The sequence below is a fragment of the Dama dama genome, chromosome 18 (genome assembly GCF_033118175.1).
Source record: "Dama dama isolate Ldn47 chromosome 18, ASM3311817v1, whole genome shotgun sequence".
Lineage (NCBI taxonomy): Eukaryota > Metazoa > Chordata > Mammalia > Artiodactyla > Cervidae > Dama > Dama dama.
The window spans coordinates 38,816,894-38,843,202 of record NC_083698.1 but is presented as its reverse complement, the minus strand read 5'-3'; the positions used below and the strand labels follow the sequence as shown (position 1 = coordinate 38,843,202).

The following is a 26,309-nucleotide window of genomic DNA, read 5'->3' as shown; positions in this document are numbered from 1 at the left end:
TTGATGTAAGCCTGTAATGCTATGAACCTTCCCCTTAGCACTGCTTTTACAGTGTCCCATAGGTTTTGGGTTGTTGTGTTTTCATTTTCATTCATTTCTATGCATATTTTGATTTCTTTTTTGATTTCTTCTATGATTTGTTGGTTATTCAGAAGCATGTTATTTAGCCTCCGTATGTTTGAATTTTTAATAATTTTTTTCTTGTAATTGAGATCTAATCTTACTGCACTGTGGTCAGAAAAGATGACTGGAATGATTTCAATATTTTTGAATTTACCAAGACTAGATTTATGGCCCAGGATGTGATCTTTTCTGGAGAAGGTTCCATGTGCACTTGAGAAAAAGGTGAAATTGATTGTTTTGGGGTGAAATGTCCTATAGATATCAATTAGGTCTAGCTGGTCCATTGTGTCATTTAAGGTTTGTGTTTCCTTGTTAATTTTCTGTTTAGTTGATCTATCCATAGTTGTGAGTGGGGTATTAAAGTCTCCCACTATTATTGTGTTACTATTAATTTCCTCTTTCATACTCATTAGCGTTTGCCTTACATATTGAGGTGCTCCTATGTTGGGTGCATATATATTTATAATTGTTATATCTTCTTCTTGGATTGATCCTTTGATCATTATGTAGTGTCCTTCTTTGTCTCTTTTCACAGCCTTTATTTGAAAGTCTATTTTATCTGATATGAGTATTGCGACTCCTGTTTTCTTTTGGTCTCCGTTTGCGTGAAATATTATTTTCCAGCCCTTCACTTTTAGTCTGTATGTGTCCCTTGTTTTGAGGTGGGTCTCTTGTAAACAGCATATATAGGGGTCTTGGTTTTTGTATCCATTCAGCCAGTCTTTATCTTTTGGTTGGGGCATTCACCCCATTTACATTTAAGGTAATTATTGATAGATATGGTCCCGTTGCCATTTATTTTGTTGTTTTGGGTTCACGTTTATACGACCTTTCTGTGTTTCCTGTCTAGAGAAGATCCTTTAGCATTTGTTGAAGAGCTGGTTTGGTGGTGCTGAATTCTCTCAGCTTTTGCTTGTCTGTAAAGTTTTTGAATTCTCCTTCATATCTGAATGAGATCCTTGCTGGGTACAGTAATCTAGGTTGTACGTTATTCTCTTTCATCACTTGAAGTATGTGCTGCCATTCCCTTCTGGCCTGGAGGGTTTCTATTGATAGATCAGCTATTATCCTTATGGGAATCCCCTTGTGTGTTATTTGTTGTTTCTCCCTTGCTGCTTTTAATATTTGTTGTTTGTGTTTGATCTTTGTTAATTTGATTAATGTGTGTCTTGGGGTGTTTTGCCTTGGGTTTATCCTGTTTGGGACTCTCTGGGTTTCTTGGCCTTGGGTGGCTATTTCCTTCCCCATTTTAGGGAAGTTTTCAGCTATTATCTCCTCGAGTATTTTCTCATGGCCTTTCGTTCTGTCTTCTTCTTCTGGGACTCCTATGATTCGAATGTGGGGCATTTCACATTGTCCCAAAGGTGCCTGAGTTTGTCCTCATTTCTTTTGATTCTGTTTTCTTTTTTCCTCTCTGCTTCATTTATTTCCACCATTTTATCTTCTACCTCACTTATCCTATCTTCCGTCTCCGTTATTCTACTCTTGGTTCCCTCCAAAGTGTTTTTGATCTCATTCATTGCATTAGTCATTTTTAATTGACTCTTTTTTATTTCTTCTAGGTCCTTATTAAACATTTCTTGCATCTTCTCAATCTTTGTCTCCAGGCTATTTATCTGTAATTCTATTTTGTTTTCAAGATTTTGGATCATTTTTATTATCATTATTCTAAATTCTTTTTCAGGTAGATTCCCTATCTCCCCCTCTTTTGCTTGACTTGGTGGGCATTTTTCATGTTCCTTTACCTGTTGGGTGTTTCTCTGCCTTTTCATCTTGTTTAGATTGCTGTGTCTGGAGTGGGCTTTCTGTATTCTGGAGGTCTGTGGTTCCTTTTTATTGTGGAGGTTTCACCCAGTGGGTGGGGTTGGACGATTTGCTTGTCAAGGTTTCCTGGTTAGGGAAGCTTGCATTGGTGTTCTGGTGCGTGGAACTGGATTTCTTCTCTCTGGAGTGAATGGAGTGCCCAGTAATGAGTTTTGAGATGGGTCTGTGTGTTAGGTGTGACTTTGGGCAGCCTGTATGTTGACGCTCAGGGCTATGTTCCTGCGTTGCTGGTGAATTTGCGTGGTATGTCTTGCTCTGAAACTTACTGGCTCTTGGGTGGTGGTTGGTTTCAGCATAGGTATGGAGGCTTTTGGATGGTCTCTTATTACTTAATGTTCCATATAGTCAGGAGTTTTCTGGTGTTCTCAGGTTTTGGGCTTAAGTCTCCTGCCCCTGGAATTCAGTTTTATTCTTCCAGTAGTCTCAAGACTTCTCCAACTATACAGCACTGATAATAAAACTTCTAGGTTAAGGGTGAAAAGATTCTCCACTGTGAGGGACACCCAGAGAGGTTCACAGAGTTACATGAAGAAGAGGAGAGGGAGGAGGGAGATAGAGGTGAGCAGGAGGAGAAAAAGGGGGACTCAAGAGGAGAGAGACAGATCTACGCAGTTGTCTGTTCCCAGAGTGTTCTCCATAGCCCAGACACCCACAAAGATTCACAGAATTGGATTGGGAAGAGAAGGGGAAAGGAGGAAATAGAGGTGTTCTGAGGTAGAAAATGGAGAGTCAAAAGTGGGAGAGAGTAATCAACACACTCCTGAATAAAAATGGGAACTGAATATTGGATTCTTAAATGTCCAAAATTTATATCACATATTGAAAAACAAAGGTTAAAAATCTAGAGTAGAGATTAGACTCTTAAAAATACAGTATTGAAAACAAAAACACAAAAAATTTTAGAAATATATATGAAGTTCAGTTAAAAAATAAGGCTTCTTTTTTTTTTTTTTTTGCAAGGTTATAGTGAAATGAAAATGAAAATTAAGGAGTAGTAGAGAAGTAATAGAGGACTTTAAAAGAAAATAAGAGAAAAAGAAAAAAAAAAACAAGAAAAAAAATTTTTCCTAATTAAAAAAAACGTAAAAATATATGAAATGAAAGTTAAGGAGTAATGGGGGGTAATAGAGAATTTTAAAAGAAAAGAGAAAAAATACAAAAGAAAAAAATTTTTAATTAAAAAAAAAAAAGGTAAAAATATATCTAGGAATTTCTGTGGAGCTGTTGCGGTCAGTGTGCGTTTGGTTCAGTTTCAGATAGCTCCTCTTTCCAGCTTACACTTCTCGATATCTATAGGCCCCTTCCGGTGTAGTTGGTGTTATCTACAGGGATTGTAATCTGTTGCACCGGTCCCTTCTGTAGTGGTTCCCTTTGTTTATTTGGCTTCTGATTGCCGGTCTCTTCAGTGTCTAATTTCCACCCTGACACAGGCGGGTGGAGGTGGTCTCTTGTTCAGGTTCACTAGTTCCGTCGCGCTGCGGGGAGGGAGGGGCGCTGCAGACAGATATCGCTGTGTATGGGGAGCACTCACCGTGTTCCAGCCACACTGGGTTTGCCCCGCTCACGGGTGTGTGTGTGCTTTCCCCGTCTACGCTGCTCAGGCTCCCGGCTGCTCTATGTGGAGCGTGCCCTGCGTTGCGTGCGGTTCCTGTTTTCAGGTACTCCACAGAAGCGCGGACTCGGTTGCACCTGCGTTTTGTGCCTTCCCTGGCCCGAGCAGCTCAGGCAGCCAGGAGCTTGACGTGCGCACTCTCCCCGGGTGCTGCACGCCTTTTCCCCTCCGCGGCCCCAGCCTGTTTCTGCCCCCGCGGTCTGGTGCGTGCACCTTGTGTTTAGCCATGACCCTCCCAGCAGATGTCAACCATCCAGAATCTCAGGAAGTCTTTGGTTAGAAACTGGAGGCCTGTTTGCAGTGTGGTAGGGGTGCCGTCTTTCGGGCCGAGTTTGCCCCTTTCCCCTCCCCCCTGCCTCCTGCCGGGCTGGGCCGGTCCACAGCCTGCTAGCTCTTCTCTGGACTTGCTCAGACCCTTTGTTCTGTGAACGGCCAGCAGTGTGTTCGGGCAGGTTAATTTTCTCTCTCTCTTTTGCTGTCCCACAGTTTAAGTTGGTATCTCACAAAAGCTCCCTCCGATTGCCCTCAGGGCACTCAGGCCCGGTCCTTACCCTAAGCAATGCCGCCCGCTCCTCTCCGTTCCGCTCCCACTTGCTGGTGGCGGATGCGGGCGTCTGGGGTACTTTTCTGCTGGGAGTTGCTTTTAGGCACGTAATCTGTGGGTTTTATTTATTTTTCCTCCCAGTTAGGTTGCCCTCCGATATTCGAAAACTTCCCCTGGACCCGCCAGTGCGAGGGTTTCCTGGTGTTTGGAAACTTCCTCCATTAAGACTCCCCTCCCAGGACGGGTCTCCGTCCCTAGCTCTTTTGTCTTTCTTTATATCTTTTATATTTTGTCCTACCTCCTTTTGAAGACAATGGGCTGCTTTTCTGGGTGCCTGATGTCCTCAGCTAGCTATCAGAAGTTGTTTTGTGAAGTTTGCTCTGCGTTCAATTGTTCTTTCCATGAATTTATAGGGGAGAAAATGGTCTCCCCGTCCTATTCCTCCGCCATCTTGGCTCCTCCCCCATTTAATTATATTCTCACTGGAGGCAAAGCAGAGGGTTCTTCAGTCATTGTGATCCTCCTGCTTTTTACTACAGCCCTTTTTGTGGATCATAGAGTTATCACTTTAGTCACTCAGTCATGTCCAACCCTTTGCGACCCCATGGACTGCGGCACGCCAAGCCTCCCTGTCCATCACCAATTCCCGGAGTTTACTCAAACTCATGTCCATTGAGTTGGTGAAGACATCCAACCACCATCAGGGTCTTCTCAAATGAGTCAGTTCTTTGCATCAGGTGGCCAAAGTATTGGAGTTTCAGATACAACATCAGTCCTTCCAATGAATATTCAGGACTGATTTCCTTTAGGATTGACTGGTTGGATCTCCTTGCACTCCAGGGGACTCTCAAGAGTCTTTTCCAACACCACCACAGTTCAAAAGCATCAATTCTTCGGCGCTCAGCTTTCTTTATAGTTCAACTCTCACATCCATACATGACCACTGGAAAAACCATAGCCTTGACTAGATGGACCTTTGTTGGCAAAATAATGTCTCTGTTTTTTAATATGCTGTCTAGGTTGGTCATAACTTTTCTTCCAAGGAGTAAGCATCTTTTGATTTCATGGCTGCAGTCACCATCTGCAGTGATTTTGGAAGCCCCCAAAATAAAGTTGGTCACTGTTTCCACTGTTTCCCCATCTGTTTGCCGTGAAGTGATGGGACCGAATGCCATAATCTTAGTTTTCTGAATGTTGAGTTTTAAGTCAACTTTTTCACTTTCCTGTTTCACTTTCATCAAGAGGCTCTTTAGTTCTTCTTCGCTTTCTGCCATAAGGGTGGTGTCATCTGCATATCTGAGGTTATTGATATTTCTCCCGGAAATCTTGATTCCAGCTTGTACTTCTTCCAGCCCAGCGTTTCTCATGATGTACTCTGCATATAAGTTAAATAAGCAGGGTGACAATATATAGCCTTGACTTAATCCTTTTCTTATTTGGAACCAGTCTGTTGTTCCATGTCCAGTTCTAACTGTTGCTTCCTGACATGCATACAGATTTCTCAAGGTGCAGGGTAGCCTTTCCCTTCTCCAGGGGATCTTCCCAACCCAGGGATTGAATGCCAATTTTCCCACATTGCAGGTGGATTCTTTACCAGCTAAGCCACAAGGAAAGCCCACAGAGTTATACTTAAATTCAAAATAATTTCACAGAATTGACTTGACTTTAGTTTAATTTTTGAAAGTCTTAGTATCCTAAGTCACCTTACTCAAATATTTTTAGTGCTTTATTGGGGATAGAATTATTAATAGTTCTGATTCCAAGATTGAAGATCTAGAATCAAGGCAATTCAGTTTTGCCTTTACTTTATCTTTAAAGTCATTGTCATTTTCTTTAGTGAAGTAAGGGCTTCCCTGGTGGCTCAGCAGTAAAGAATCTGCCTGCAACTCCAGGAGATGTGGATTTGATCCTTGGGTTGGGAAGATCCCCTGGAGAGGAAGTGGCAACCCACTCCAGTATTCTCGCCTGGGAGATCCCACGGACAGAGAAGTCTGGAAGGTTACAGTCCATGGGGTCGCGAGAGTCAGACACGACTTACAGACTAAACAGCAGCATTGTAAAGTAGCCCTTTTGTGTTAATGTCAGAGGACCCAAGTGATAAAGTAAAAGTGTTAGTCACTCGGTTGTGTCTCTTTTGTGATCCCATGGACTATAGCCCACCAGGCTCCTCTGTCCATGGGATTCTCCAGACAAGAATACTGGAGTGGGTAGCCATTCCCTTCTCCAGGGGATCTTCCTGACCCAGAGGTTGAACTGTGTCTCCTACATCACAAGCAGATTCTTTAGTGTCTTAGCCACTAGGGAAAGTCCCAGAGAACCCAAATCACTCCTCAAATATTACATACCTACAGAGATTTTAGAGCCAGCAAGAACATACTTGTTAGCTCCTTTTTTTTTTTTTTTTTTTTTTTGGCCAGGTATACATTTTTTTAAAGTTAGTAGTAATCACAGATCTAAGATTCTTTTAGCAAAGAGAGTATTATAGAATTCTTGATTCACCTGATTCAGATTCTCTGATGCACCTTCAATTCTTAATTCCTATTCTATACTGTTTGCTATAGAAGAAGACATGTAGCCTGCAAACTCACTTGGTTTATCTCCTACCTCTCTCTGCTCCTGTCTTCTCCTCTTTTTATCTGTATGTTGGCATTTCACCAAATTCCCTCTGCAGTCTTATAGTCTTCCAGCATTCTCTTCTTTCATAGGCATATTTATTCTCAGCATGATAAATTCTGTTGTCAACTCTAATTTCTCTGTGGAGACTCAGACTTGCATTTCCAACTGCTTACTGAGCATATCTGTGTTTTTTAGCACCTGAGACTCAAATTGAACTCATGCTATCTTTTTTTTTTTTTTTTACAAATCACCTTTATCTCCCTTTGAATTATATCATCAGCCTCCCATTCTCAAGTGTTGAGCCAGGTTATATCATCTGTAATAAACCTTTATTCAAGACAGTTCTATTACGTTAGAAACTAATGTCATCTTCCACCACTCCTTCCCTCAGTCATTCTTTGCCAAAACTTAAAATCAGGTTTAATACTGTACTTACCAGTTCATTCATGTATCTTGTAGCTCTGGGGATTAAGTAATGTAACTAGTTACCTGGAATATATACAGCAGATTGAGGAATGCATACAGGGCAAGCTATTTTCTCAAAACATATTTTTAATTTAGAGGTTGCGTTAGCTTCTGTGAGTCAACGGGACATTGTTTATTCCTTTCTATTTCAGTGTACCAACCTTATTATGATTTAATAAACTAAAATTTAATTTGTAGAGTATATGGCTGTCTGCTATTGACTTGAGATAAAATGTAAACTTATTTTGACAACCTAGAGGAAATTTCCTATAAACAGTCAACCAAGTTTAAATCATTAAGAAATAGAAAATCTGAATAGACTGATTAGTAAAGAGTTCAATCAGTAATCAAAAACATCCCAGTAAATAAAAGTTCATAACCAGATGGCCTTACTGGTGAATTCTACCAAACACTCTGAGAAACACTGCTAATAATTCTTCTCTAACTCTTCCAAAATTGGAAGCATTCTCTCCTTTTCCATCACTCATTTTACCAGGCCAGCATTTCCTGTTACCTAAACCAGGCAAATAATTCACAAGAAAATTCAGTTCAGTTGCTGTCATGTCCGACTCTTGCAACCCCATGGACCACAGTACGCCAGGCCTCCCTATCCATCACCAACTCCCGTAGTCTGCTCAGACTCACCTCAATTGAGTCAGTGATGCCATCCGACCATCTCATCCTCTGTCATCCCCTTCTCCTCCTGCCTTTAATCTCTCCCAGCATCGGGGTCTTTTCCAGTGAGTCAGCTCTTCACATCAGGTGGCCAAAGTATTAGAGTTTCAGCTTTAACATCAGTCCTTACAATGAACACTCAGGACTGATTTCCTTTAGGATGGACTGATTGGATCTTCTTGCAGTCCAAGGGGCTCTCAAGAGTCTTCTCCAATACCACAGTTCAAAAGCATCAATTCTTTGGCGCTCAGCCTTCTTTACAGTCCAACTCTCACATCCATACATGACTACTAGAAAAACCATAGCCTTGATTAGATGGACCTTTGCTGACAAAATAATGTCTCTGCTTTTTAATATGCTGTCTAGGTTGGTCATAACTTTCCTTCCAAGGAGTAAGCGTCTTTTAATTTCATGGCTGCAGTCACCATCTGCAGTGATTTTGGAGCCCCCAAAAATAAAGTCATCCATTGTCTCCACTGTTTCTCCTAGCCATTTGCAATGAAGTGATGGGACCAGATGCCATGATCTCAGTTTTCTGAATGTTGAACTTTTTAAGCCAACTTTTTCACTTTCCTCTTTCACTTTCATCAAGAGGCTCTTTAGTTCTTCACTTTCTGCCATAAGGGTGGTGTCATCTGCATATCTGAGGTTATTGATATTTCTCCTGGCAATCATGATTCCAGCTTATGCTTCTTCCAGCCAAGCGTTTCTCATGATGTACTCTGCATATATGTTAAGTAAGCAACATGACAATATACAGCCTTGACGTACTCCTTTTCCTGTTTGGAACCAGTCTGTTGTTCCATGTCCAGTTCTAACTGTTGCTTCCTGACCTGCATACAGATTTCTCATGAGGTAGGTCAGGTGGTCTGGTATTCCCATCTCTTCCAGAATTTTCCACAGTTTATTGTGATCCACACAGTCGAAGGCTTTTTCATAGTCAATAAAGCAGAAGTAGATGTTTTTCTGGAACTCTTGCTTTTTCAATTACAGGCCAAATATCTCTGATAAACATAAATGTAAAAATCTTCTACAAAATATTAGCAAACTGAATTGGGCAGTACATTAAAAAGATCATACACCATTAGTGCATGGGATTTATTCCTGGAATGCAATGATAGTTCAATACCTGCAAATCAGTTAATGTGACACCACCTAAGAAATAATCAACAGATCCAACGACAACCAAAAAAGCATCTTTAAATTCAACATCCATTTAGGGGATAAAAACTCAACAAAAAGTTGCAGGGGGAATGTACCTCAATGCAATAAAGGCCCTGTGACAATTCTATAGCTAATACCATACTCAACTGTGAAAAGCTGAAAGCTTTTTTTCTAAGATAGGGAGTAAGACAAGGTTTCCCACCATCACCACTTTTGTTCAACATAGTATTACAAGTCCTAGAGAAGGAAGTGGCAACCCACTCCAGTACTCGTCTGGAAAGTCCAATGGTCGGAGGAGCCTGGTAGGCTACAGTCCATAGCGTCACAAAGAGTTGGACACAACTGAGTGACTTCACACACACACACAAGCAAAAAAATAAAGGCATCCAAATCAGAAACCAAGAAGAACTGTAAGTATTCACAGAAGACATAGTATTAAATATAGAAAATCTTACAGGACTCACAAGAAAACTGTTAAGAATCATAGTCAATGAATTTAGTGAAACTGCAGGATACAAATCAGTACATAAAAATCTTAGTAGTAGTGAACTATAAGAAAAATTAAAAGTCAGATTTATAGTTGCATTAAAAACAAAATTTCTAGGAATAAATTTAACCAAGGAGGTTAAAGACGTGTACGCTGAAAACTAAAACACAGATGAAAGAAATTGAAGAAGATAACAAATAAATGGGAAGACATTCCACGCCCGATTAGAAGAATACTATTAGAACAGTCCATGCTTCCTACAGTTGTCTAAAACACTCAATGTAATCCATATCAAAATTCTAATTACAGTTTTCACAGAAAGAATAATCCTAATATTTTTAAGTCATAAAATATTCCAAAAACTAAAGCAGTCTTTAAAAGGAACAACAAAGGTGGAAGCACTCTTCTCCCTGGTTTCCAACAGCTAGAGTAATAAAAACAAGCGTGGTGTTGGCATTAAAAACAGATCTAAGGAACAGAATAGAGAGCCAGAAGTAAACCATGAATACATGATCAAGTAATTTATGACAGAACTCAAGAATATACAATGGGGAAAGAGCAGTCTCTTCAATAAATGTTAGCATGTGGCTGCTCAGTTTTCCTAAGAATGAAACTGGACTGCTTTCTCTACCATACACAAAGATAAACCCAAATAGATTAAAGATTTGAGCATAAGAAAGGATCGAACTCCTAGAAGAAAACATAGGCAGTAAGCTGGGCATCCGTCTTGCCTAATTTTTAGGTTTGACACCGAAAGCAAAAATAGACAAGTGGGACTACATCAAACTAAAAAGCTTCTGCATGGCAAAGAAAATCATCAACAAAATAAAACTGCAGCCAAAGGAATGGGAGAAAATATTTGCAAACCATTTATCTGTTTAGGGGTTAACATTCAAAATGTCCTTTATTGAGCCCATCTTTGCGTGAAATGTTCCCTTGGTATCTCTAATTTTCTTGAAGAGATCTCTAGTCTTCCCATTCTGTTGTTTTCCTCGATTTCTTTGCACTGATCACTGAGGAAGGCTTTCTTATCTTTCCTGGCTATTCTTTGGAACTGCATTCAGATGGGTGTATCTTCCCTTTCTCCTTTGCTTTTCACTTCTCTTCTTTTCAGTTATTTGTAAGGACTCCTCAGATAGCCATTTTGCTTTTTTGCATTTCTTTTTCCTGGGAGTAATCTTGATCACTGACTCCTGTACAATGTCACAAACTTCCATCCATACTTCATCAGGCACTCTATCAGATCTAGTCCCTTAAATCTATTTCTCACTGTATAATTGTACAAGATTTGATTTAGGTCATACTTGAATGGTCTAGTGGTTTTCCCTACTTTCTTCAGTTTAAGTCTGAATTTGTCACTAAGGAGTTCATGATCTGAACCACAGTTAGCTCCTGGTATTGTTTTTGCTGACTATATAGAGCTTCTCCACCTTTGGCTGTAAAGAATATAATCATTCTGATTTCAGTGTTGACCATCTGGTGATGTCCATGGTAAAGTCTTCTCTTGTGTTGTTGGAAGAGGGTGTTTGCTATGACCAGTGCATTCTTTTGGCAAAAGTCTATTAGCCTTTGCCCTGCTTCGTTCTGTACTTGAAGGCCAAATCTGCCTGTTACTCCAGGTATTTCTTGACTTCCTACTTTTGCATTCCAGTCCCCTATAATGAAAAGGACACCTTTTTTTGGTGTGTTAGTTCTAAAAGGTCTTGTAGGTCTTCATAGAACTGTTTAGCTTCTTCAGCATTACTGGTCGGGGCACAGACTTGAATTACCATGATATTGAATAGTTTGCCTTGGAAACAAACAGAGATCATTTTGTCGTTTCTGAGATTCCATCCAAGTACTGCATTGCGGAGTCTTTTGTTGACTGTGAGGGCTACTCCATTTCTTCTATGGGATTCTTGCCCACAGTAGTGGATATAATGGTCATCTGAGTTAAATTCACCCATTCCAGTCCATGTTAGTTTGCTAATTCCTAAAATGTTGACGATCACTCGTGCCATCTCCTGTTTGACCACTTCCAATTTGCCTTGATTCATGGACCTAACATTCCAGGTTCCTATGCAATATTACTCTTTACAGCATTGGACCTTACTTTCATCACCAGCCAAATCCACAACTGGGTGTTGTTTTTGCTTTGGCTCTGTTGTCTTCATTTTTTCTTCATTCTACCTGGAGTTATTTCTCCACTGATCTCCAGTAGCATACTGGGCACCTACCAACCTGGGGAGTTCATCTTTCAGTGTCCTGTCTTTTTGCCTTTTCATACTGTTCATGGGGTTCTCAAGGCAAGAATACTGAAGTGGGTTGCCATTCCCTTCTCCAGTGGGCCACATTTTGTTAGAGCTCTCCACCGTGACCCCTCTGTTTTGGGTGGCCCTACATGGTATGGCTCCTATGTTCATGGGGTTAGACAAGGCTGTGGTCCATGTGATTAGATTGGTTAATTTTCTGTGATTGTGGTTTTCAGTCTGTCTGTCCTCTGATGGAGAAGGATTAGAGGCTTATGGAAGCTTCCTGGTGGGAGAGGCTAACTGAGGGGGAAACTGGGTCTTGTTCTGGTGGGCGGGGCCATGCTCAGTAAACCTTTAATCCAATTTTCTGTTGATGCATGGTGCTATGTTCCCTTCCTGCTGTTTACCTGGGGCCAAACTATGTTGGAGGTAATGAAGATAATGGTCAGTTCAGCTCAGTCGTGTCCGACTCTTTGACCCCAGGAATCGCAGAACGCAAAGCCTCCCTGTCCATCATCAACTCCCGGAGTTTACTCAAACTCATATCCATAGAGTTGGTGATGCCATCCAGGCATCTCATCCTCTGTCGTACCCTTCTCCTCCTGCCCCCAATCCCTCCCAGCATCAGGGTCTTTTCCAATGAGTCAGCTCTTTGCATGAGTTGGCCAAAGTATTGGAGTTTAAGCTTCAGCATCAGTCCTTCCAACGAACACCCAGGACTGATCTCCTTCAGGATGGACTGGTTGGGTCTCCTTGCAGTCCAAGGGACTCTCAAGAGACTTCTCCAACACCACAGTTCAAAAGCATCAATTCTTTGGCACTCAGCTTTCTTCACAGTCCAACTCTCACATCCATACATGACCACTGGAAAAACCATACCCTTGACTACATGGACCTTTGTTGGCAAAGTAATGTCTCTGCTTTTTAATATGCTGTCTAGGTTGGTCATAATTTTCCTTCCAAGGAGTAAGTGTCTTTTAATTTCATGGCTGCAGTCATCATCTGCAGTGATTTTGGAGCCCAAAAATATAAAGTTGGACACTGTTTCCCCATCTATTTCCCATGAAGTGATGGGACCAGATGCCATGATCTTAGTTTTCTGAATATTGAGCTTTAAACCAACTTTTTCACTCTTCTCTTTCACTTTCATCAAGAGGCTTTTTAGTTTCTCTTCACTTTCTGCCATAAGGGTGGTGTCATCTGCCTATCTGAGGTTATTGGTATTTCTCCCGGCAATCTTGATTCCAGCTTGTGCTTCTTCCAGCCCACCGTTTCTCATGATGTACTCTGCATATAAGTTAAATAAGCAGGGTGACAATATACAGTCTTGTATATTGTCTTGTATATGGACATACTCCTTTCCCTATTTAGAACCAGTCTGTTGTTCCATGTCCAGTTCTAACTGTTGCTTCTTGACCTGCATATAGGTTTCTCAAGAGTCAGGTCAGGTGGTCAGGTATTCCCATCTCTTTAAGAATTTTCCAGTTTATTGTGATCCACACAGTCAAAGGCTTTGGCATAGTCAATAAAGCAGAAATGGATGTTTTTCTGGAACTCTCTTGCTTTTTCAATGATCCAGCAGATGTTGGCAATTTGATCTCTGGTTCCTCTGCCTTTTCTAAAACCAGCTTGGACATCTGTAAGTTCATGGTTAATGTATTGCTGAAGCCTGGCTTGGAGAATTTTGAGCATTACTTTACTAACATGTGAGATGAGTGGAACTGGGCGGTAGTTTGAGTATTCTTTGGCATTGCCTTTCTTCGGGATTGGAATGAAAACTGACCTTTCCCAGTCTTGTGGCCACTGATGAGTTTTCCAAATTTGCTGGCATATTGGGTGCAGGACTTTCACAGCATCATCTCTCAGGATTTGAAATAGCTCAGCTGGAATTCCATCACCTCCACTAGCTTTGTTTGTAGTGTTGCTTTCTAAGGCCCACTTGACTTCACATTCCAGGATGTCTGGCTCTAGGTGAGTGATCACACCATCATGATTATCTGGGTCGTGACGATCTTTTTTGTACAGTTCTGTGTATTCTTGCCACCTCTTCTTAATCTCTTCTGCTTCTGTTAGGTCCATACCATTTCTGTCCTTTAGCAAACCCATCTTTGCATGAAATGTTCCCTTGGTATCTCTAATTTTCTTGAAGAGATCTCTAGTCTTTCCCATTCTGTTGTTTTCCTCTATTTCTTTGCATTGATCTCTGAGGAAGGCTTTCCTATCTCTCCTTGCTATTCTTTGGAACTCTGCATTCAAATGGGAACATCTTTCCTTTTCTCTTTTGCTTTTCACTTCTCTTCTTTTCACAGCTGTTTGTAAGATAATGGTAACCTCCTTCAAAAGATCCCATGCATGTACTGCTACACTCACTGCCCCCAACCCTGCAGCAGGCCACCACCGACCTACACCTCCACTGGAGACTCCTGGACACTCCCAGGCAAGTCTGGGTCAGTCTCTTGTGGGGTCACTGCTCCTTTCTCTTGAGTCCTGGTGCACAAGGTTCTGTTTGTGCCCTCCGAGTGTCTATTTCCCAGTCCTGTGTAAGTTCTGGCAGCTCTATGGTGGGGTTAATGGCAATCTCCTCCATAAGGGCTTATGCCGTACCCAAGTCTGCTGCTCCCAGGGCCCCTGTCCCTGTGGCAGTCCACTGCTGACCTGTCCCTCCACAGGAGACACTCAAACACAGTTCTTTCTCAGTCTCTGTGGGGTTCCCAGGTCCCTGGGTCCTGGAGCACACAAGGTTTGTTTGAGCCCTCTTAGTATCTCTGGTGGGAATTGGGTTTGATTCTAAATGTGAATTCGCCCCTCCTACCATCTTGCTGGGTCTTCTCCTTTGCCCTTCAACGTGGGGTATCTCCTCATGGCTGCTCCAGCAAAGTGCGGCCACCACTCCTGACCTTGGATGTGGGTATCTCCTCTCGGCCTCTCTCCACTCCAGCGCAGTGCTGCAATTTCTATAGCACATCTTATGCATTTCTATAAAGGACAGAAATGGTATGGACCTAACAGAAGCAGAAGATATTAAGAAAGGGTGGCAAGAATACAGAGGAGAACTGTACAAAAAAGATCTTCACGACCCAGATAATCACAATGGTATGATCACTCACCTAGAGCCAGACATCCTAGAATATGTAGTCAAGTGGGCCTTAGGAAGCATCACTACGAACAAAGCTAGTGTGGATGATGGAATTCCAGTTAAGCTATTTCAAATCCTGAGAGATGATGCTGTGAAAGTGCTGCACTCAACATGCCAGCAAATTTGGAAAACTTTGCAGTGGTGACTGGACTGGAAAAGGTCAGTTTTCATTCCAATCCAAAAGAAAGGCAATGCCAAAGAATGCTCAAACTACTGCCCAGTTCCACTCATCTCACACACTACCATAGTAATGCTCAAAATTCTCGAAGCCAGGCTTCAACAATATGTGAACCGTGAACTTCCCGATGTTCAAGTTGGTTTTGGAAAAGGCAGAGGAACCAGAGATCAAATTGCCAACATCCACTGGATCATTGAAAAAGCAAGAGAGTTCCAGAAAAACATCTATTTGTGGTTTATTGACTATGCCAAACCTTTGACATTGTGGATCACAATAAACTGTGGAAAATTCTTAAAGAGATGGGAATACCAGACCACCTGACCTGACTATTGAGAAACCTATATGCAGGTCAAGAAGCAACAGTTAGAGCTGGACATGGGACAACAGACTGGTTCCAAATAGGAAAAGGAGTATGTCAAGGCTGCATATTGTCACCCTGCTTATTTAACTTATATGCAGAGTACATCATGAGAAATGCTGGGCTGGATGAATCACAAGCTGGAATCAAGATTGCCAGGAGAAATATCAATAACTTCAGATACGCAGATGCTACCATCCTTATGGCAAAAAGCAAAGAGGAACTAAAGATCCTCTTGATGAGTAAGACAAGAATGAAAAAGTTGGCTTAAAGCTCAACATTGGGAAAACTAAGATCATGGCATCCAGTCCCTTCAGTTCATGGCAAATAAGATGGGGGAAAAGTGGCAGACTTTATTTTTTTGGGCTCCAAAATCACTGCAGCCATGAAATTAAAAGATGCTTGCTCCTTGGAAGGAAAGTTATGACCAACCTAGACAGCATATTAAAAAGCAGAGACATAACGGAGGCAGAAGATAGGATAAGTGAGGTAGAAGATAAAATAGTGGAAATAAATGAAGCAGAGAGGAAAAAAGAAAAAAGGATCAAAAGACATGAGGACAACCTCACGGACCTCTGGGACAATGTGAAACACCCCAACATTCGAATCATAGGAGTCCCAGAAGAAGAAGACAAAAAGAAAGGCCATGAGAAAATACTCGAGGAGATAATAGCTGAAAACTTCCCTAAAATGGGGAAGGAAATAGCCACCCAAATCCAAGAAACCCAGAGAGTCCCAAACAGGATAAACCCAAGGCGAAACACCCCAAGATACATATTAATCAAATTGACAAAGATCAAACACAACAAATCTTAAAAGCAGCAAGAGGGAACAACAAATAACACACAAGGGGATTCCCATAAGGATAATAGCTGATCTATCAATAGAAACCCTCCAGGCCAGAAGGGAATGGCAGCACATACTTCAAGTGATGAAAGAGAATAACGTACAACCTAGATTACTGTACCCAGCAAGGATCTCATTCAGATATGAAGGAGAATTCAAAAACTTTACAGACAAGCAAAAGCTGAGAGAATTCAGCACCACCAAACCAGCTCTTCAACAAATGCTAAAGGATCTTCTCTAGACAGGAAATGCAGAAAGGTTGTATAAACGTGAACCCAAAACAACAAAGTAAATGGCAACGGGACCACACCTATCAATAATTACCTTAAATGTAAATGGGTTGAATGCCCCAACCAAAAGACAAAGATTGGCTGAATGGATACAAAAACAAGACCCCTATATATGCTGTCTACAAGAGACCCACCTCAAAACAAGAGACACACCTCAAAACAAGAGACACATACAGACTAAAAGTGAAGAGCTGGAAAAAAATATTTCATGCAAATGGAGACCAAAAGAAAGCAGGAGTCGCAATACTCATATCAGATAAAATAGACTTTCAAATAAAGGCTGTGAAAAGAGACAAAGAAGGACACTACATAATGATCAAAGGATCAATCCAAGAAGAAGATATAACAATTATATATGCACCCAACATAGGAGCACCGCAATATGTGTGGCAAACACTAACGAGTATGAAAGAGGAAATTAATAGTAACACAATAATAGTGGGAGACTTTAATACCCCACTCACAACTATGGATAGATCAACTAAACAGAAAATTAACAAGGAAACACAAACCTTAAATGACACAATGGACCAGCTAGACCTAATTGATATCTATAGGACATTTCACCCCAAAACAATCAATTTCACCTTTTTCTCAAGTGCACATGGAACCTTCTCCAGAAAAGATCACATCCTGGGCCATAAATCTAGTCTTGGTAAATTCAAAAATATTGAAATCATTCCAGTCATCTTTTCTGACCACAGTGCAGTAAGATTAGATCTCAGTTACAGGAAAAAAATTGTTAAAAATTCAAACACATGGAGGCTAAATAACACGCTTCTGAATAACCAACAAATCATAGAAGAAATCAAAAAAGAAATCAAAATATGTATAGAAACGAATGAAAATGAAAACACAACAACCCAAAACCTATGGGACACTGTAAAAGCAGTGCTAAGGGGAAGGTTCATAGCATTACAGGCTTACATCAAGAAACAAGAAAAAAGCCAAATAAATAACCTCACTCTACACCTAAAGCAACTAGAGAAGGAAGAAATGAAGAACCCCAGGGTTAGTAGAAGGAAAGAAATCTTAAAAATTAGGGCAGAAATAAATGCAATAGAAACTAAAGAGACCATAGCAAAAATCAACAAAGCTAAAAGGTGGTTTTTTGAAAAAATAAACAAAATTGACAAACCATTAGCAAGACTCATTAAGAAACAAAGAGAGAAGAACCAAATTAGCAAAATTAGAAATGAAAATGGAGAGATCACAACAGACAGCACTGAAATACAAAGGATCATAAGAGACTACTACCAGCAGCTCTATGCCAATAAAATGGACAACTTGGATGAAATGGACAAATTCTTAGAAAAGTATAACTTTCCAAAACTGAACCAGGAAGAAATAGAAGATCTTAACAGACCCATCACAGGCAAGGAAATCGAAACTGTAATCAAAAATCTTCCAGCAAACAAAAGCCCAGGACCAGATGGCTTCACAGCTGAATTCTACCAAAAATTTAGAGAAGAGCTAACACCTATCTTACTCAAACTCTTCCAGAAAATTGCAGAAGAAGGTAAACTTCCAAACTCATTCTATGAGGCCACCATCACCCTAATTCCAAAACCAGACAAAGATGCCACAAAAAAAGAAAACTACAGGCCAATATCACTGATGAACATAGATGCAAAAATCCTTAACAAAATTCTAGCAAACAGAATCCAACAACATATTAAAAAAAATCATACACCACGACCAAGTGGGCTTTATCCCAGGAATGCAAGGATTCTTCAATATCCGCAAATCAATCAATGTAATACACCACATTAACAAATTGAAAGATAAAAACCATATGATTATCTCAATAGATGCAGAGAAAGCCTTTGACAAAATTCAACACTCATTTATGATTAAAACTCTCCAGAAAGCAGGAATAGAAGGAACATACCTCAACATAATAAAAGCTATATATGACAAACCCACAGCAAGCATCACCCTCAACGGTGAAAAATTGAAAGCATTTCCCCTGAAATCAGGAACAAGACAAGGGTGCCCACTCTCACCACTACTATTCAACATAGTGTTGGAAGTTTTGGCCACAGCAATCAGAGCAGAAAAAGAAGTAAGAGGAATCCAGATAGGAAAAGAAGAAGTGAAACTCTCACTGTTTGCAGATGACATGATCCTCTACCTAGAAAACCCTAAAGACTCTACCAGAAAATTACTAGAGCTAATCAATGAATATAGTAAAGTTGCAGGATATAAAATTAACACACAGAAATCCCTTGCATTCCTATATACTAACAATGAGAAAACAGAAAGAGAAATTAAGGAAACAATACCATTCACCATTGCAACAAAAAGAATAAGATACTTAGGAGTATATCTACCTAAAGAAACAAAAGACCTATACATAGAAAACTATAAAACACTGATGAAAGAAATCAAAGAGGACACAAACAGATGGAGAAACATACCTTGTTCATGGATTGGAAGAATCAATATTGTCAAAATGGCTATTCTACCCAAAGCAATCTATAGATTCAATGCAATCCCTATCAAGCTACCAACGGTATTTTTCACAGAACTAGACCAAAGAATTTCACAATTTGTATGGAAATACAAAAAACCTCGAATAGCCAAAGTAATCTTGAGAAAGAAGAATGGAACTGGAGGAATCAACCTGCCTGACTTCAGACTCTACTACAAAGCCACAGTCATCAAGACAGTATGGTACTGGCACAAAGACAGAAATATAGATCAATGGAACAGAATAGAAAGCCCAGAGATAAATCCATGAACCTATGGACACCTTATCTTTGACAAAGGAGGCAAGGATATACAATGGAAAAAAGACAACCTCTTTAACAAGTGGTGCTGGGAAAACTGGTCAACCACTTGTAAAAGAATGAAACTAGAACACTTTCTAACACCATACACAAAAAGAAACTCAAAATGGATTAAAGATCTAAATGTAAGACCAGAAACTATAAAACTCCTAGAGGAGAACATAGACAAAACCCTCTCTGACATAAATCACAGCAAGATCCTCTATGACCCACCTCCCAGAATATTGGAAATAAAAGCAAAACTAAGCAAATGGGACCTAATGAAACTTAAAAGCTTTTGCACTACAAAGGAAACTATAAGTAAGGTGAAAAGACAGCCCTCAGATTGGGAGAAAATAATAGCAAATGAAGAAACAGACAAAGGATTAATCTCAAAAATATACAAGCAACTCCTGAAGCTCAATTCCAGAAAAATAAATGACCCAATCAAAAAATGGGCCAAAGAACTAAACAGACATTTCTCCAAAGAAGACATACAGATGGCTAACAAACACATGAAAAGATGCTCAACATCACTCATTATTAGAGAAATGCAAATCAAAACCACAATGAGGTACCATTACACGCCAGTCAGGATGGCTGCTATCCAAAAGTCTACAAGCAATAAATGCTGGAGAGGGTGTGGAGAAAAGGGAACCCTCTTACACTGTTGGTGGGAATGCAAACTAGTACAGCCGCTATGGAAAACAGTGTGGAGATTTCTTAAAAAACTGGAAATAGAACTGCCGTATGACCCAGCAATCCCACTTCTGGGCATACACACTGAGGAAACCAGATCTGAAAGAGACACGTGCACCCCAATGTTCATCGCAGCACTGTTTATAATAGCCAGGACATGGAAACAACCTAGATGCCCATCAGCAGACGAATGGATAAGGAAGCTGTGGTACATATACACCATGGAATATTACTCAGCCGTTAAAAAGAATTCATTTGAACCAGTCCTAATGAGATGGATGAAACTGAAGCCCCTTATACAGAGTGAAGTAAGCCAGAAAGATAAAGAACATTACAGCATACTAACACATATATATGGAATTTAGAAAGATGGTAACGATAACCCTATATGCAAAATAGAAAAAAAGACACAGAAATACAGAACAGACCTTTGAACTCTGTGGGAGAAGGTGAGGGTGGGATGTTTCAAAAGAACAGCATGTATACTATCTATGGTGAAACAGATCGCCAGCCCAGGTGGGATGCATGAGACAAGTGCTCGGGCCTGGTGCACTGGGAAGACCCAGAGGAATCGGGTGGAAAGGGAGGTGGGAGGGGGATCCGGATGGGGAATACGTGTAAATCTATGGCTGATTCATATCAATGTATGACAAAACCCACTGAAATGTTGTGAAGTAATTAGCCTCCAACTAATAAAAAAATTAAAAAAAAAAAAAAATGAGCACAAGGACAAATGCAAAAAAAAAAATAAATAAATAAAAAGCAGAGACATTACTTTGCCAACAAAGTCCTTCTAGTCAAGGCTATGGTTTTTCCAGTGGTCATGTGTGGATGTGAGAGTTGGACTGTGAAGAAAGCTGAGCACTGAAGAATTGATACTTTTGAACTGTGGTGTTGGAGAAGTCTCTTGAGAGTCCCTTGGACTGCAAGGAGATCCAACCAGTCCATCCGAAAGGAGATCAGCCCTGAGTGTTCATTGAAACTCCAATGGATTAAAACTCCAATCCTTTGGCCACCTGATGCGAAGCACTAACTCATTGTAAAAGACCCTGATATTGGGAAAGATTGAGGGCAGGAGGAGAAGGGGACGACCGAGGATGAGATGGTTGGATGGCATTACCACCTCAACGGACATGAATTTGGGTAACCTCTGCGAGCTGGTGATGGACAAGGATGCCTGGCATGCTACAGTCCATGGGGTTGCAAAGAGTTGGACATGACTGAGTGACTGAACTGATTCAAAATGTGTAGTTATCCCTCAGTACCCATAGGATACCACTACACTAGTTTGGTATACAGTAATGGTATACCATGGATACCACTATACTAGTTTGGGATACCAAAACAATAGTTTGAGGACCTACCATAGGTAACAGAAACCCATGGATGCTTCCACCTTTGTTGTTCCTTTTCAAGACTGCTTTAGCTTTTGTAGTCTTTTATAATTCAAAATTGTTAGGATTATTTATTCTTTCTGTGAATAAAGTCTCTTGCATAGAATGGCATGGTGTAGCTTGTCCTCCATTTGCTGGTTACAAATCCACAGGGCCAGCTGTATAAAGAACTACAACTCAGTAACAAAAACACACAATTTGACTTTTAAAATGGGCAGAGGATCTGAATAGACATTTTTCCAAAGACATACCAGTGGCCAACATGTCCATGAAAAGGTGCTCAACATCACTGATCATCAGGGAAATCAAATCAGAACCACAGTTTGCTCTTACCACACACCTGTTAGAATGGCTATTACCATAAAGAAAAGAAATGCCAAATGTTGGTAACGATGGGGAGAAAGAGGAACCCTTGTAACCTGTTGCTGAGATTGTAAATTGGTGCTGCCACCATGGAAAACAACATGAATTTCCCAAAAAACTAGAAGTAGATCTGCCATATAATTCAGCAATTCCACTTCTAGGTATGTGAAGAAAATGACAACACTTTTTGGAAATGATGTATGTACCCCTCTGTTCACTGCAGTGTTACTTATAGTAGCCAAGTTATGAAAAGAACCAGTGAAGTTCAGGGGAGGGGAAGCACTATGGTAATGCAGTGGCACTTTCAATATAAATTTCCTCCAGATATGGGGTGAGCCTCAGATGTGGACAGAGAGTTTCAGAATGGCTTTCCCAAGCAGGCTGGATAACAAAGGACCTTGAAGGCCAGGCACATAATTTTGTGTTATTACTGCAGGTTTTTTTCAAGTGAACATTTTATTGAAGTTTAACTTAAATACACAAACAGTACATAAATAAATTATACACACTTAGCACAAGTATGAAACTTACTGAATGTTAAAAAGTGAAAGTACTGATACATGTGACACTCAGGTCAAGAAATAGAACATTTTCAGGACCCCAGAAACCGTCATCCCCCTTTCCAGTCTTAAGTGATCGAATTCCACCCACACACACACACAGTGATCATTATCATGACTTCCATCTTCATTGATTAATTTTTAGTCTTTTCAAGCTTCTTTGTTTTCTCAACATCAGTTGTTCATAGTATACTGTTTTGTGTCTGCCTTCATTTGTTCAGTGGTATGTTTTTGAAACTCATCTGTAGTATTGTGTGTAGCAGTATTTTTATTCTCATTTCTCTGTGGCAACTCATTGTATGAGTATGTTGGAATTTATCAGCCAGTCTACAATGGCTGGTTTTTGGGTTGCTTCCTAAAGTAGAAGTTCTGCTATTAACAGTCTTTATATGTCTTCTGGTGAATATATTCACCAGACTTTATATATACATATAAAGGTGCATTCTGTCAGAGACACACCTAAAACCCGAACTTTTGGGTCACAGAGTACACGTGTGATTATTCTTAGTTGCCAGGTATCAAAATGTTGTACTCAGGAGTCTCCAGTCATCTGATGAAAGCAGCAGTCATTCTGTCATTGACTTTTTTGTAACTTCATAGCCATATACCACATTGTAGACCATTGTACTATTTTTGAGTAAAAAACTGAGAGATAAATGCTAGTTTATGTATTGAATATATATAGGAAGTTGAATAAAAATGGCTTCCTTTGTGGCTCAGACAGTAAAGAATCCACCTGCAATGTGGGAGACCTGGGTTCGATCCCTGAGGTGGGAAAATCTCCTGGAAAAGGAAATGGCAACCCACTCCAATATTTTTGCCTGGAGAATTCTATGGACAGAGAGGAGCCTGGCAGGCTACAGTCCTTGGAGTCGCAAGGAGTCGGACAAGACTGAGTGACTAACACAACACTTTGAATAAAAATATACCTGTCAGTACTCAGCCAGCATTTCTTGATCAGACACTATAGGCTAGAAGTGTTATAGCAAGCCACATCAGTTATTTGTATAAGTTGTTTCCATGTTAGGATGTAGAGTGTAAAGGGTAAGAGCAAAAAGAGGCTCTGACACTTGGAGATTGAGGCAGGAACAAAGATCATGGGGAATGTGGAATACCATGCTTTTGGTTTTTGTTTTTTTTTCTTTAAGTGTAACTTACAGTCATTAAAGGGTGATTAACATTGGGTATTTTTCGCTTAAAGTTTATCTTGTTCTCAAAGGGCAAAGACAAGTATGATGGAATCTACATATTTTATACATATGAAACCTATTTCTGTATTTTAAGGTCCATGTTGCTTAGCAGTATACTCCTTTTAACTTCACCTTACTTTTCTTTCCATTTCCCTTCTCAGGCTCAAACACATATGAAGAGGCAGCTGCATATATCCAGTGTCAGTTTGAAGACCTCAATAAGAGAAAGGACACAAAGGAAATATACACCCACTTCACATGTGCCACAGATACCAAGAATGTGCAGTTTGTCTTTGATGCTGTAACAGATGTCATCATAAAAAATAATCTAAAAGATTGTGGTCTCTTCTGAGTTTTGGCAGTAAATGGTAAAATGCATTTTCAAACCAAATGAGTACTTACATGTGGATCTCTCTAGACTAGAGTCTTGCAGCAACACAGAATGTAGTTAGTATATAGCAAGTGCATCTGGGACCTGACCAAAGCTGTTCTATTTTGTTTTTTTAACTAAAAGTAATGGAAAGACCTTTCTTAAATGTGAGAGGTGGCCCTGCATTGTGAAACTAAGGGCAGTGTTAAAGCTGGGCTCTAGTGTACTGATGACTTCTACATACGTGTAAATATGCAAATGTATGTATACATGTATTTATGACTTTAGTTTTCCACATTACTTTTAGGTATTTAGTAAGCGGCAACTTATAATTTTAGTGTGATGGCTTTGGAAATAACAGAAATATTAAGTACTTTGTACTGAATGACAGACTATAGTCATGTTTGCCAGTTCTAAACAGCTTTATTTATGTTCCTGTCCTGTAAATTTTTAAGTATGATGATTAATATTAAGACACATTGCAGCTCTTGTCTTGATTATATGTATACTTGTAATCATAAATGTTATTTGTACAAACATTGCACAGACTATTTTAATAACATGATTTGTTCTTTAAATTTATGTGTTTATTGAACTGTTCTTGAAGAAGATGACTATACCTGCCTTTGGATCAGTTAAACATTGTATGCGTTTCAGTTTTTCTTTGAAGAGTGCATGCTGATCTGATTCTACATTAGATTTGGTTTAAAAACTGTAAAATTGCAGGTTTCTGAGGATATACGTTTAGACTTATAAACACTTAATTTTTATTTAGTTGGTTTGTTTTCACTTTGAATTTTAATATTTGGATGGTTTTCATGCATTGCCTTAAAGGTGATGCCAAATTAATTTTTATACACTTCAAATAACTACATTTTTATTTATAACTAAGTTTAGGTGGGTGAGAGAGCATTTTTGTGGGTAAAAAATAAGTCAGCATAATGAATTTTGAGACATTCATTTGTGTATTTCCTTTGGGAAATCCCTTGTACGTACCATACATGACAGCTCCTTGTTCGGAAGGTAACAGGAAAGACCTCTGAAGATTCTGCTGCTGATAAAATGCAAGCTTTAAAATCACATGTGTAAGTAACTAGTTTCAAATTTAATTATCACACTATATTAAAATTACTTTTTTCCCTGAGATTATTCAAGTTTCCTCCACTTGCTTGAGTTTGTATTATTTCTTTAAACTGTGCTGTTATCTCTGAGAATGAAATGGGCAATTACACTTAGAAAAATGAGTAATCGTATTTAATTAAGTCAGCAATTGTATGTATTCTCAAGTAAGTATTACATTTTCGCTAGATATTAAACTTTTGATAGTCTGTTTTAATTATTCACAGTATCTATGACCTTGTTTTCAGCGAAGTGAACAGCATTCCATACCCTACTTCTCTTTTTTACTCATCTTGAAAAAGTTATTTAGTGTTTCAGTAAGCTTTGTGGGTAAGTAGTTTCTAAGTTTAGTTGTGTGTTATCATTTTGTTGAGGTCTATTTGTTGCAGTGTGTGTGTTTGTGTGTGTGTATGTAACCAGAAACTACATTTACATCTGTTTCATTTGGGGGGGGTTTCTTTTTTGTAATGTAAAGAAATTAAAAGTTATCAAAATTCTTTAAATAAATGTGTTAGTTTAGATTCTTTATGTGCCTTTCATGAAAGATATGTTTTCATTAATTTTATGGATGGAAGACCTGTTGTATTCATCTTATGAAGCTATGTATGAAATTCAACTGTCCTGTGAATCGATTTGAATAATGAGAAATAACAGTTTAAAAAGCCACAAAAGAAGCACATATTGGTGACCACCATTGATGAATTCCTGACTTTATTCTGTGTAATTGTGTTACTAATAAAATCTAATAAATTCGAATTTTTAAAATTTTACAAACCTGTTGGCTAAATACCTGTTTTTGTATTAGCATTTATCAGTCTGTAGTTCATTTCTTCTTTGCCTTTGTGTTAGCAATTTAATCTATTCCTGAAGCTTGAGTTTTCCCTGCCCTAAATTTTCTCATGAGATGTGGTGCCACATTTGGAATTTCCTGCTCCAACTCAGTACGCCCAAACCAAATTCATCATCATTTTCCCTGTCAACCAGTTCTCACCCTCTTTCTTGGCCACTGAACTGCCATTCATGTAATCCCTCAGTGGGGAATTTGTCAGCCATTGGGAACTCTTCTTAGCCCTCATCTCCATTTCTGATAAGCCACTATTTGAGTACAAGTCTCCTTCCCAGTGCCTTACGTGTGGTTTTTGGTTTATTTCTCTTTCCCATTCCCACTGCCATCTACTGAATTCAGGTCTTTATTTAACTTCCAATTAAAATGGCTTATAAATTAAATTCTCCACTTACTTCCAGTTTCTCTTTTCTTCAGTGCAGGTTACTTATCCTAATCTAGAACTGTGCC

The 26,309-nt window shown here is 39.6% G+C and overlaps 1 protein-coding gene across 1 annotated transcript in view; it reads left to right on the top strand.

Moving 5' to 3' along the window:
- Nucleotides 1-25,789, top strand: part of GNAI1 (G protein subunit alpha i1) — a 112,822-nt gene extending 87,033 nt beyond the window's left edge. Inside the window, exon 8 of the mRNA XM_061165153.1 lies at nucleotides 23,688-25,789. Within this exon, the coding sequence (XP_061021136.1) occupies nucleotides 23,688-23,878 (191 nt within the window). The 3' untranslated portion in view covers nucleotides 23,879-25,789. The remainder of the gene's footprint in view (nucleotides 1-23,687) is intronic.
- Nucleotides 25,790-26,309: the final 520 nt, after the last annotated feature.